Source organism: Pimephales promelas, chromosome 2 (genome assembly GCF_988280905.1).
Source record: "Pimephales promelas chromosome 2, fPimPro1.hap1.1, whole genome shotgun sequence".
In the NCBI taxonomy this organism is placed as follows: Eukaryota; Metazoa; Chordata; class Actinopteri; order Cypriniformes; family Leuciscidae; genus Pimephales; species Pimephales promelas.
The window spans coordinates 26,067,265-26,079,663 of record NC_142770.1 but is presented as its reverse complement, the minus strand read 5'-3'; the positions used below and the strand labels follow the sequence as shown (position 1 = coordinate 26,079,663).

The window sequence follows — 12,399 nt, the reverse complement described above, 5'->3', positions numbered from 1 at the left end:
GCACATCTGCTTTGAAACGATATGTATTGTGAAAAGCTATATATGTAAATAACTGATTTGAATGGATTGAATATTTCAGGAGGTTGTCTCTTGTCTTGATTGTCACGTCAGAGGAAGTAAACGCTGTTTTGAACAGTTGGTTCCCTGTGGTCCTCATTATGAACGCGTGACGCACTGCGCGAGAGGGACTCATTATTTCCCTGTGTGTAAAGATGGTAAACACTCAAAGCTCAGACATCACACACTCACGTCAAAATATTTCCTAAAGCGCTTCAGAGCTTCACAAATATACTATTCTCAAACATTGACACAAACACTTGACACAATATCTAAAAGTGAAAAATGAGGTTTTCTAAAATGTTTATTTGATTTTCTTGATTTCCTTTCTAGAACACACACTCTCTCTTCATCCAATCGCTTCCTTTTAATCCGACAACAACAGCAAATAAGCAGAAAAACAAATTATAAATAAACATCTTACATCATACATTTTAATACAATACTTGAGGGAAAACGAGTGTAAAAGAAACAGAATAAAATACTTTTTTGGATAGTTTTTATAAACTGTTGTTGTTTAGTGAGTAAACCTTAACTCACGGAGAGCACCAAACACGATTTGGCGAAGCTCGTGTTTTTACAGCACAGGTTACGGCGCACACAAACACTGATAAAGATGTCGCTGAGCTACATGGCACAAGAGACGTTCAGCTGCAGTTTATGCTACACTGTAGTCCAACAGAACACTTGCATGTACAAAATCGATATTTCTGCCACAATGTCAATCACAGGTTCAGGAAATGACGGTCTCCACTGCCATACAATTCAGAACTGAGCAGTCGATTCTTCAACACAAGTAATAACATGAAGTAGAGAACCGCTGTTTGTGGCTCTGACACCGATGCACAAACACTTTAATCGTGACATACGAGATGAATGTGTGTGATACACAAACCTTCTTTGTTGCGAAAACATTCGACTGGTCATTTTTTATTGGTGATCAATGAAAGAACATCTGAACATTTGTGTGTGACTGTATTCATGCAGACAGTTGTGCATTTCAGTGCGCTTTACTGTAAAACGACCCTGCGTCACAGGATGTGGAATGGCAGAAAGCTCATCCTCGGTGACTTTCAGTGTTAACAAAACAACAGCACAGTGAAAGAAAGGCACAAGTATGACATAGAAGTTGAGGAACATTGAGAAACAAAGGTAGTGTCAATTCCAGAGAAGTGCTTCCTGCGAACGGTGGCATTTCCGAAACAATACTGAGAGGATCGCTGGTTAGCAGGACTGTGAGAGTTTATGCACTGGACGAGGTGTTTACGTGTGTGTGCGGTCAGTGCTCAGAGCCAGGCTAGCCTCAGTGGTGTCCATCACGCTGCCTGTAGGGGGCGCACACAGCCGCGCTCCTGCCTGGGCCTGGCGGATGCAGTTGAGCCACTGCTGTTTGTTGAAGGCGTCGCTGGCCTGGAACGAGTGCGACTGCAGTTGTCCTCCGCTGCGAAACACCACCCGGAAAAAGTTCTTGGCTGGACGAGGACAAACAGAGTTTGACATGTTTGTGACAGGCGTGTATAGCTTTTCACAATTTTTTATACACTACAAGTCAAACGTTTTTGATCGGTAAGATTTTAAAAGAAGTGTCTTCTGCTCGGCTAAAAATACCAAAAAATACAGTAATATTATGAAATATTATTACAATTTAAAACGGCTGTTTTCTATGTGAATATATAGTAAAGTGTAATTTATTCCTGTGATCAAAGCTGGATTTCCAGCATCATTACTCCAGTCTTCAGAGTCACATGATCCTCCAGAAATCACTCTAATATGATGATTTCATGCTCAAGAAACATCTCTCATTTCTATCAGTGTTGAAAACCGTTATTTACATTTTTATTGATTCTTTGATGAATATAAAGTTTAAAAGAACAGCATTTATCTGAAAAATAAAGCTCTTGTAAAGTTAAACTGTACCGTTCAAAGGTTTGGGGTGAAATAAATTGATCATAAATTGATCAAAAGCTACGGTAAAGACATTCATAATATTATTAAAGATTCTATTGACGATAAATGCTCTCTATTGATCAAAGAATCCTGAAAACAATGTGTACACAACTGTTTTCAACACTGATAATAATAATGAATGGTTCTTGATCATCAAATCATCATATTAGAGTGATTTCTGAAGGATCATGTGACACTGAAGACTGGAGTAATGATCACAGGAATAAATTGCATTTTAAAATGTATTAAAGGGATAGTTCACTTTGAAATTACATTTTGGTATGTTTTATCTTACCTCAAGGGCATCCAAGATGTAGGTGTCTTTGTTTCCGCAGTATTTTCAATTTTGATATTTTTAGGTCAAACCGTTCTTGTCTAGTCATATAATGGCGGTCTATGGTCACCACCTCAAAGAGCATGCACAGAGAAGTCCAGATTAAACATGATTTAATGACTCGTAAATGTAAGTACACATTGATGGCCTAAGACACGAAACGAGCGGTTTGTGTGAGAATACGAACAGTATTTATATCGTTTTTACCTTGTGTAACCACGGCCACGTCCAACTGATCTGAATCAGTTGTCCAATGTCCAACTGAACCGAACTGAATCATGTCCAACGTTCTGCCGGAAGTGATCTGCGCGTCTACGTCACTCGTTGTTTACACAGAGATTTCGGAAGTTTTACCTTTTACTGTAGAAGATCTAAACATATTTAGAAATATCAAAATCGTCTTCCATTGCAATTTCCTGTATATCTATATATGTTTAGATATTCACAGTGAAGGGTAACACTTCTGAAATCTCTGTGTAAACAATGAGTGACGTACACGCGCGAGAGATCACTTCCGACGGAACGATATAAATACTGTTCGTTTCCTCACACAAACCGCTCGTTTCGTGTCTTAGGCCATCAATATGTACTTACATTTACGAGTCATTAAATCATGTTTATTTTGGACTTCTCTGTGCATGCTCTTTGAGGTGGTGACCATAGACCTCCATTATATGACTGAAAGACAAGAACGGTTTGACCGAAAAATGGCAAAATTGAAAATACTGTGGAAACAAAGACACCTACATCTTGGATGCCCTTGAGGTAAGATAAAACATACCAAAAATGTATTTCAAAGTGAACTATCCCTTTAAAATAGAAAACAGTTATTTTTAAAGTCATAATATTAAACAATATAATAAATGCAGCCTTGCTGAGCAGAAGAGACTTCTTTTAAAAAACATAAAAAATCTTACCGATCCAAAACTTTTGACTGGTAGTGTAAATTTGATGAATTTTGATGAAATGTGCTGAATTTCTGACTCACTCCGCTCATGGTTGCTGAAGGCCCCTCTGATGGAGCCGCCCAGGCGCATCTCTCCGTCCTGCAGGTCTTCCCACTCCAGCTCTCTCACTGGGATCGGCTGCCGGTAGAGCTGATACCACAGCTGCTCATTCTGGGTAATGGCCCGTGTGATCACCAACACGTCCTGAAACAGGAATACGTGCAGCTTCTGCAGAACGAGAGAGTGAGAGAGACTTTGGTTTGTTACGGAATACAATTCTTGAATAATGTTTGATACACGTTTAATCACTAAGGGTTAGTTCACTCAGTTTTAAAAATGTCATCACTCATCCTTATGCCGTTCCAAACCCGTAAGACTTTCATCTTCGCAACACAAATGAAGATATTTGTTTTTTTGCGAAAACACAAACATGCTGCGTAACACGAGAATTAACCTCATTGGCTCTTGCTGAAGTTTAAACGAACTGTGTTACATGGGAATGAACCTGCTCATAGTTGCATAGCTTTTAACGGAATATCTCCATTTGTGTTTCGAAAATGAACAAAAGTCTTACTGGTTTGGAACGACATGAGAGTGAGTAAATGATGGGTAAACTAACCCTTTAAGATGCAGTTTAGCTGTGTAGTTGTCATTTTAGCAGTGAAATTATATTATTATAGTTTATTGTTAAAATGTTTCCTTACTATCAAAATCATCCTCCTAGCGTGGATAGTGTATGCTGCTTTTAATATGTTAAGCAATAACAATATCAAGTTTTAATGCTCAGACTGCAATTATAATCTATATAATATTTTTTATGTATTGGGCTTATAAGCTCCATTTAGCCCGATTGTTTCCTTAAGGTTAGATACATGAACATGTTCATTCATCAAAATGGGTTAATTACCATAGAGAAGAATAAAACAGTTTCACTGTTTCTGCATTATTTGAGTGGCTCAAATCCTAAGCAAATAGTCATCAATTGTAGAATTGGAGCAGGTGTGAAACACCGAGATGCCTGAACTACAGCAGGAGCAACTGTAATAGGATATTCTTGGTTCATTTTGGCTCCAACGAACCCACAGTATTTCATTCTCATGTATTTTGTCTTAAACTTAACTTCTCCATTATCTTTGATTTTTCATCCTCATGATTTTTCTTACACTATCTAGTTTACAAGTCAAACCAAACAGACGTTTTATTATACTTTTCAGATTTGATGCCAATATCCTGGAAAGATTTGACTCTTCAGGAATGTAAAGACAAAGATTTTGGGGGTATTTTCTTATGACAAATGACTAAAACACTGCCACAAGTTCTTACGGCTCCTCTGTTGTTCTTGAGCTCTCCGTGACAGCTGAGGATCCGCGAGCTTTCGATCAACAGATCTTTCTGCCCACTTTCCAGATATAGCAAGCGTTCCTTGTAGAAACGGCACTCCGACTCGCCCGTCTGTGTGTTAATATCGGCCACGATGCTCTGGATCATGTTAATCTGTGAAAGGCCAAAGAGCAGCACAGAAAAGAGACCATTAGACCATTGTTTTTCAGATTGTCTTTGGTTCACTTACACATGGTTTGTCTTAAAGCGTATTAAAAACACCACATACACACATAGAGGGGGACTTTCATTATTTTGCTGTAATTATCATTATTAATTATTTTGCACAAATGTTAGCACATTTGTTTAGTTCAATACACACTACTTAGATTTAATGTAAACTAGTACATAAAAAAAACTTTAATTTGAAGGTCCATTGTGTAATATTTCGAAGGATCTGTTGACAGAAATGCAATATCATATACATAACAATGTTTTCAGTGGTGTATAAAAACCTTACTTAATGAGCCATTTGTATATAGCTACTAATATTATAGCTATTCATGTCTCGAAGAAAATGATTTTCCCACAAATTTTAAACATTAGGCTTTAAAAAATATAAAAACCTTTCATTTAAGTGAACATAAAACAATCCTCACTTAAACCCATAATAAATGTCATTTACCTGTAGCATACAGAAATTGAATAAGGTTATAAAACAGTCCGCACTGCTAAAATTATAAATGAAATATAGATCAATCCTTATCAAAGCTACAAGCGTTCTTTAGTCAAGTTAGTTATGTTTTTTTGTCAAGGTTAGTAATTTTCTCTGTTCCTTTAGTTCTCTTTAGGTTAACTTTACTGACAAACAGAATTAATGGCTGCTGTCACTTTAAGATCTGCTGCTGCTGACAGGATCTCACAACGCTATTTACTTCCATTTAAGATTTTATTTCACTCATTTAAGACTGTTCTTATGAGGATGCGCGACAAAACTCACATTTTGGCATAAACGTGTGTTATCGCGAAAGAGAACTTGATACACACCCCCTGTGTATCAAGTGTGATACACACCGCTGAAAAGTACACACTGCACCTTTAAAGAGTGTGTGTGTGAGAGCAGTGCAGGACTCAGTAACTCACAGCTTCCTCCAGGTGCTGCTGGTCGGGGTGGGCGTTGGGGGTGTGTTTGAGGATCTCTCGGAGCAGCAGCGGGTATTTGACCAGGCGGCTGCGCGGGATGTCCAGGAAGCTCCACAGGTCCAGTTTGCGGCTGAAGGGCGACTCCAGGCAGCGCTGGAGGAAGTCCTGCACCCGAGGGTCCTGCTTCTTATGGTCCAGCAGGGCTTTGGCTGCCACCTGGTTACTGCAGTAGCTGTTGTAGGTGTCCAGACAAGGCAGCTAGTGAGACAGAAAGAGGCATGTTCATGAACAGCCTGTTCATCACTGAGGTTTGGATGCTAATATAAATTACAGTGGTAAGTTTTAATGTAGTTAGCTTTATGTTACTAACTAGCAGTGTAACTAACTACCATTTCACAAGCTAGCTTGACTTAAAGGAGTAGTTCACTTTTGAAAAAACTTTTACTGATAATTTACTCACCCCCATGTCATCCAAGATGTCCATGTCTTTCTTTCTTCAGTCGAAAAGAAATTAAGGTTTTTGATGAAAACATTCCAGGATTTTTCTCCATATCATGGACTTCAATGGGAACCAGACGGTCCGAGGTCCAAACGACAGTTAATAACAGTTTCAGATGCAGCTTCAAATGTCTTTAAACGACACCAGACGATGAATAAGGGTCTTATCATGCGAAACGATCGGTTTTTTCAAAACTTATTCCAAAAATGTAACTTTTCTAAGGACAAATGCTAGCCTATTCTGTGAGGCGCGTTTGTAACGTCACGTAATACGTAATTACGTTCAAAAGGTCACGGGCGACGTAGCCGAAAGTACAGTGACTTACTGTACAGTGACCGAAAGTCAGTGTTTACAAGTTGAACGCATAGGTTGAACGTGCAAACTAACTCAAACGCCGTTTACAAAAAAGGAATTAAAAGGTAAAACAACGATGTCGGACGATTTTGACTCTGTACTTCCGGCTACGTCGCCCGTGACCTTTTGAACGTAATTACGTATTACATGACGTTACAAACGCGCCTCACAGAATAGAGCAGGGCTAGCATTTGTCCTTAGAAAAGTTACATTTTTGGAATAAGTTTTGAAATAACTGATCGTTTCGCATGATAAGACCCTTATTCATCGTCTGGTGTCGTTTAAAAAGTGGTGGAATGTAACGAAGTACAAATACTTTGTTACTTTACTTAAGTACATTTTTCACGTATCTTTACTTTACTTAAGTAGAATAAATAGTGAATACTTTTTACTTTTACTTCGTTACATTTTGCAGCAATTATTATACTTTCTACTCCACTACATTTCTACAACTTTTCGTTTCGTTTCGTACAACCTTTCCATTTTCGTTACATTTTGTGATCAGTTTTCCCCCTGCCAAAACGTAATCTGACCGTCCGTTCGTTGCACGTTTGTCTCACCAGTGACGTTTGGTTGCCATAGATACATCAACTAAATGCGTCTCACACGCAGTGTGTTTATCGTGCAATTTATACGCAAAAATTAGTTTTTACGTGCATAGGAAACACACCGTGTGTATTTTATTTTTTGCCTCATTTTTTTTAAATTTTTTTTTTATGGCAAGCAAAGAGGTTCAGAATTACACCATAAATTAATCGCGTCTACTGCCAAACATAGTTATTAACATATGGATAAGCATGGTTTATATTGCCTAATTGCAAGCTTGTTTCAGAAATGGTGACAGCAATTTTTTCCCATCATTATTGAACATCATTATAGGAGTATTGGGTTGAATGAGTTAGAATTAAATGTTTTATTAATCATTAGAAAATAGTCATTAAGAGAATCAATTGTTATGCAAGTACTTTTACTTTTAATACTTAAAGTACATTTAAAATCAGGTACTTTTTACTTAAGTATGGTTGTCATTGTGTTACTTCTACTTTTACTGAAGTAAATATTTATCTGGTTATTTGTACTTTTACTTAAGTACTGAGATTCAGTACTTCCTCCACCACTGCGTTTAAAGACATTTGAAGCTGCATCTGAAACTGTTATTAACTGTCGTTTGGACCTCGGACCGTCTGGTTCCCATGTAAGTCCATTATATGGAGAAAAATCCTGGAATGTTTTCATCAAAAAACCTTAATTTCTTTTCGACTGAAGAAAGAAAGACATGGACATCTTGGATGACATGGGGGTGAGTCGATGCATTCAGACTTAGAGCTGCCGTCTGACTAGCTAGCCAATTATACAGCTGGGAGACATTAGCCACATTTACACAGACTCAAATAATCAGTTAATAATGGGACTTCATTTATGACCAGATTGAAAGGGTGGCGAAGACCTGAAATGTATATAAAAAAACATATAAAAGTTTTAATCTGCCATTGTTATCATGATTATCACTGATGCTTATGTTTAAGAAAATGCCTATGTTTATTTATGCCTCATGGGAGACTGAATATTTACTAAATATTTGCTAAAATCCCTTCTTGACAAACATCTGCTTACTTTATGACTTTCTCCAGTTATCGATGCGCCTAATGCACATGTTAACGGGTATGTGAATCGGATTGGGGTTCATATTAACAGAAATTTCAGAATCTGAAATCAGGCGAAAGCTAGCACTTGTATAGTGAGCACATCAGCGTCTCTCAGTATTCACAACCATATGAACCCAACTTCCCACTGAGTTCATGGTCTAATGACTAGAAATGAACTAACGTTCTGTGAGATGATATCAGAGCCAGGTAATGTCCCGTGGTCAAGACAGTGACCAATGATCTCAAAATCATAAACCTTTTACATGACGATTGTGGAACCATGGGTTTTTCTGGTTACTCAGCTAAAAGATTAAAAACAAATGTCGGTAACACTTTACAATACTGTATCTTACTTACTGCAGAATTAATAAGGAATTAATGATGAACTAATAGGCAATTTTTCATTAACTACTTCTTCACTACTGTTAATTACTAAGGAAGATGTGTTAACTAATCAGTATGTAATATAATTTTATGATTGTGTTAAGTATCAGTTAGTTAATCAATAACTAATGAATTCTGTCATACCTCCTGAAGAACTACTACTAATTATCTACAAATTAAGGTTCAAGAAAAATAACTAAGAAGTAACTACTGAACAGTCATACAAAACTAACCTCAGATTATTTGTATATTTTATATACAGTACTGTGCGTGTCTGTTTTCCTCAGCATAGAATGCGTAAATTCATGTATTTGAGGCAACGACTGAGGGAAACTGAAAATACTGTATAGGGAACTTATTAGTAATTAATAAATAAGTATCAAATCATCTGCAGGAATTACGTAGAAGCTGGAACAGTATTCTAAAGTGACAATACAGGGAACCCATTAGTAATTAATAAAGAATTATCAAATAATTATCCAGGAATTAGGCTACTTATAACCTGAAACAGTCTTCTAAAGTAAAAATATAAGGAACTTATTAGTAATTAATAAGTAATTATTAGATAGTCCCTCAGGAATTACTTAGAACTTGAAACAGTATTCTAAAGTGACAATACAGGGAACCCATTAGTAATTAATAAAGAATTACCACATACTTCTGACTCAAATCAAACTTACTGTAAAAAAACGTAATCATCTAAACCCTTGTAAAATACAAGACAATTACTTGTTCACATGATATCTTCCTTTATTTCAGATGAGAACATTTTTTAAAACAGCAAAATTTTCATTTCATTTTAACATGTATAATACTGCCTACATTTACACTCATTTAACAAACATTTTAGAATAAAAAAATACTTGACTCCATAACCTGCCCATACCAGTGCACAGCGCTGAGAACAGATTTTAACATCTGATGTAAATAGATTTAGCTAGCTATATGGTAACTGACATCGTGTCCTTGTATGTTGCCTTGCATAAAACAAAATGATTTTGTCATGAATCGCGCCTCCGTGGCTCTCTCCGCTCAACCCAGAGCTCCGTCTCCTGAGTACTGAACTCCATTTCCCATAAAGCCCCGTACCTAGGTCTCATCACCAACACAGGTGTTCCTCATTTACCTCTCCATATAAACTGCTCTCTGACTCTCTATCAGTGCGAAGTCTTGTTTTGCCCCGGCGACATTTCTGAGCGTTTCTTTACTGATTATCTGGATTGCCCGTGTATCGACCCGTGACTGTTCTAGGACTTTGATTCTCTGTTTGCTGCCTGCCCCGACCCTTGCCTGTCTCTCTCTGGATTACGATTGTTGCCGCCTGTCCTGACCTCTGCCTGGTATTGTTTATGCTCTGGATTGCCTGCTCTATATTGAATGCTGATCGTTGACTTCTGCCTGTCTGACTATTCTTAATAAACATATACTGCACATGGATCTGCACGCTTCTGACTCTGCCTCACAGAAGACTTCGCCAATACAAGATCCAGCAGCCATGCATCATCTAGCTTCAGAACTGACCACTCAAGCTAATATCCTGGCATCTCATCAACAGCAACTTGTCAAACTAACTACGCTTACCGAACAGCTGGTGAAGTCCGTTCAATCACTCACGCCTCCTGCTGGTGCTGCAGCTATTCCTTCGGCTGAATCCGACCCTTCTCCTCCTGTCGTGGGTAATTCATCCAACAATCCCCGCTTATCTCTACCTGAGAAATATGATGGATGTCCCTCCAAGTGTAAAGGTTTTTTGCTGCAATGCTCCATTTTCATTAATCAGCAGCCCCAGTTCTACCAAACAGACGATAGTCGAATTTCGTTTATATGCTCCTTGTTAACTGGCAGAGCTCTGGAATGGGCAACAGCTCTCTGGGAAGGAGGCAATCTATCTTTTCCATCTTATCACAGTTTTATGCAACAATTCAAGGAAGTTTTTGAACATCCCGCCGGAGGGAAAGAACCGGGTGAGCTGCTGCTTTCATTAGGCCAGGGCGCTTCCTCAGCGGCGGATTACGCTCTCTCCTTCCGCACTCTCGCTGCGCAGACGGGCTGGGGTGATGACCCACTCAAATTACTATACCGAAAAGGTTTGAATACTGACCTACAAGGGGAACTGGCATGTCGGGATGAAGGAAAATCGCTTCACCAACTTATTGATCTATCCATTCGTCTGGATAACTTAATGCGAGCTCGGCGAGTGCCACAGACACACAGATTCGAAGTTCAATCCGCTGTTGGCTCGGAGAACGAACCCATGCAGATCGGTTATACCCGCTTAACACCCGAGGAAAAAGAGAGAAGAAGAAGGAATCACCTGTGCCTGTACTGCGGTGAACCTGGCCACATGAGGGCGACCTGTCCCAAGCGACCCATCTCACGAACCTCTACAACGGTGAGTTCCCCTTGCAATTCTTTAAAATTACTGGAACTTGAGGTTACGCTATGCTTTGGAGATGAGAAGATTAATACCACAGCATTAGTAGATTCAGGAGCGGCAGGAAATTTCATTGACTTATCCTTTGCAAGGACTTACCAACTCTCTCTTCACATCCCGGATGGCGGTTGCAGCATTAGATGGACGCCCGTTGGGCACCGGCAAGATACAATACATCTCTCAAGAGATCACGTTACAGACCAGCACCCTTCACTCTGAACACATCCAATTATATACCATCGACTCTCCAAGACATCCCATTATTCTAGGATTACCCTGGTTGGAGAGACACAACCCCGTCATTTCATGGTCTGAGAAACAGATAACCCAGTGGTCCGACGCCTGTAAGGAGGAATGTCTACGTTCTCTCACCAGGGTACCCTCAACTGTCACGCACTCCGAGAATTTTGATTTAACGAAGATTCCTGCGCAGTACCATGATCTTTCCGTGGCCTTCAGTGAACACCAGGCAACCAAACTTCCCCCTCACCGCTCTTATGACTGCGCGATTGATCTCATACCAGGCTCCTCTCCTACCCGAGGAAGGATTTTTCCTCTATCCCAACCCGAATCCGAAGCCATGAAGTCCTACATCGAGGAACAGCTATCGAAGGGATTCATCAAACCATCTACTTCTCCTGCTTCAGCTGGATTTTTCTTCGTGAAGAAGAAGGATGGAGGATTACGTCCTTGTATTGACTATCGCAGCCTGAATGAAATCACTGTGAAATTTCGTTACCCATTACCTTTAGTCCCTGCTGCCCTTGAACAACTCCGTACCGCTAAGTATTTCACCAAGCTGGACTTGCGAAATGCCTACAACCTAATCCGGATCAGAGAGGGAGATGAATGGAAGACAGCCTTCTCAACCACTACGGGGCACTATGAATATAACGTGATGCCCTTCGGATTAGCCAATAGTCCCTCTGTATTCCAGTCCTTTGTCAACGAGATCCTCCGAGACATGCTAAATCGAAACCTCATTGTTTACATTGACGACATCCTTATCTATTCAGAGACTTTTGAAGATCATGTGAGAGATGTGAGAGCTGTATTACAACGCCTCATTGATAACCAATTGTACGCTAAGTTACCCAAGTGTGAGTTCCATCAGACGCAGATCGCCTTCCTAGGATATATCATCAGTGCTGAGGGAGTCACCATGGACAGTAGTAAGGTAGAAGCAGTGGTAAACTGGCCGCAACCCACTAACGTGAAACAACTGCAACGTTTCCTGGGCTTTGCCAACTTCTATCGTCGATTCATTAGGAACTTCAGCATTATCGCAGCACCACTTACGTCCCTACTGCAGGGAGGTGGACATCAGTTAAAGT

At 39.4% G+C, this 12,399-nt stretch overlaps 1 protein-coding gene across 5 annotated transcripts in view; it reads right to left on the bottom strand.

Moving 5' to 3' along the window:
* Positions 1 to 343: 343 nt before the first annotated feature.
* Positions 344 to 12,399, bottom strand: part of arhgef3 (Rho guanine nucleotide exchange factor 3) — an 81,090-nt gene continuing 69,034 nt past the window's right edge. For all 5 annotated transcript variants that reach the window (XM_089118297.1, XM_089118294.1, XM_089118303.1 and 2 more), the window contains 4 exons: positions 5,749 to 6,006; positions 4,609 to 4,779; positions 3,327 to 3,513; positions 344 to 1,529 (listed from right to left, as the gene is read on the bottom strand). In XM_089118297.1, coding sequence (XP_088974423.1) covers positions 1,321 to 1,529; positions 3,327 to 3,513; positions 4,609 to 4,779; positions 5,749 to 6,006 — 825 coding nt within the window. In that variant the 3' untranslated portion in view covers positions 344 to 1,320. The remainder of the gene's footprint in view (positions 1,530 to 3,326; positions 3,514 to 4,608; positions 4,780 to 5,748; positions 6,007 to 12,399) is intronic.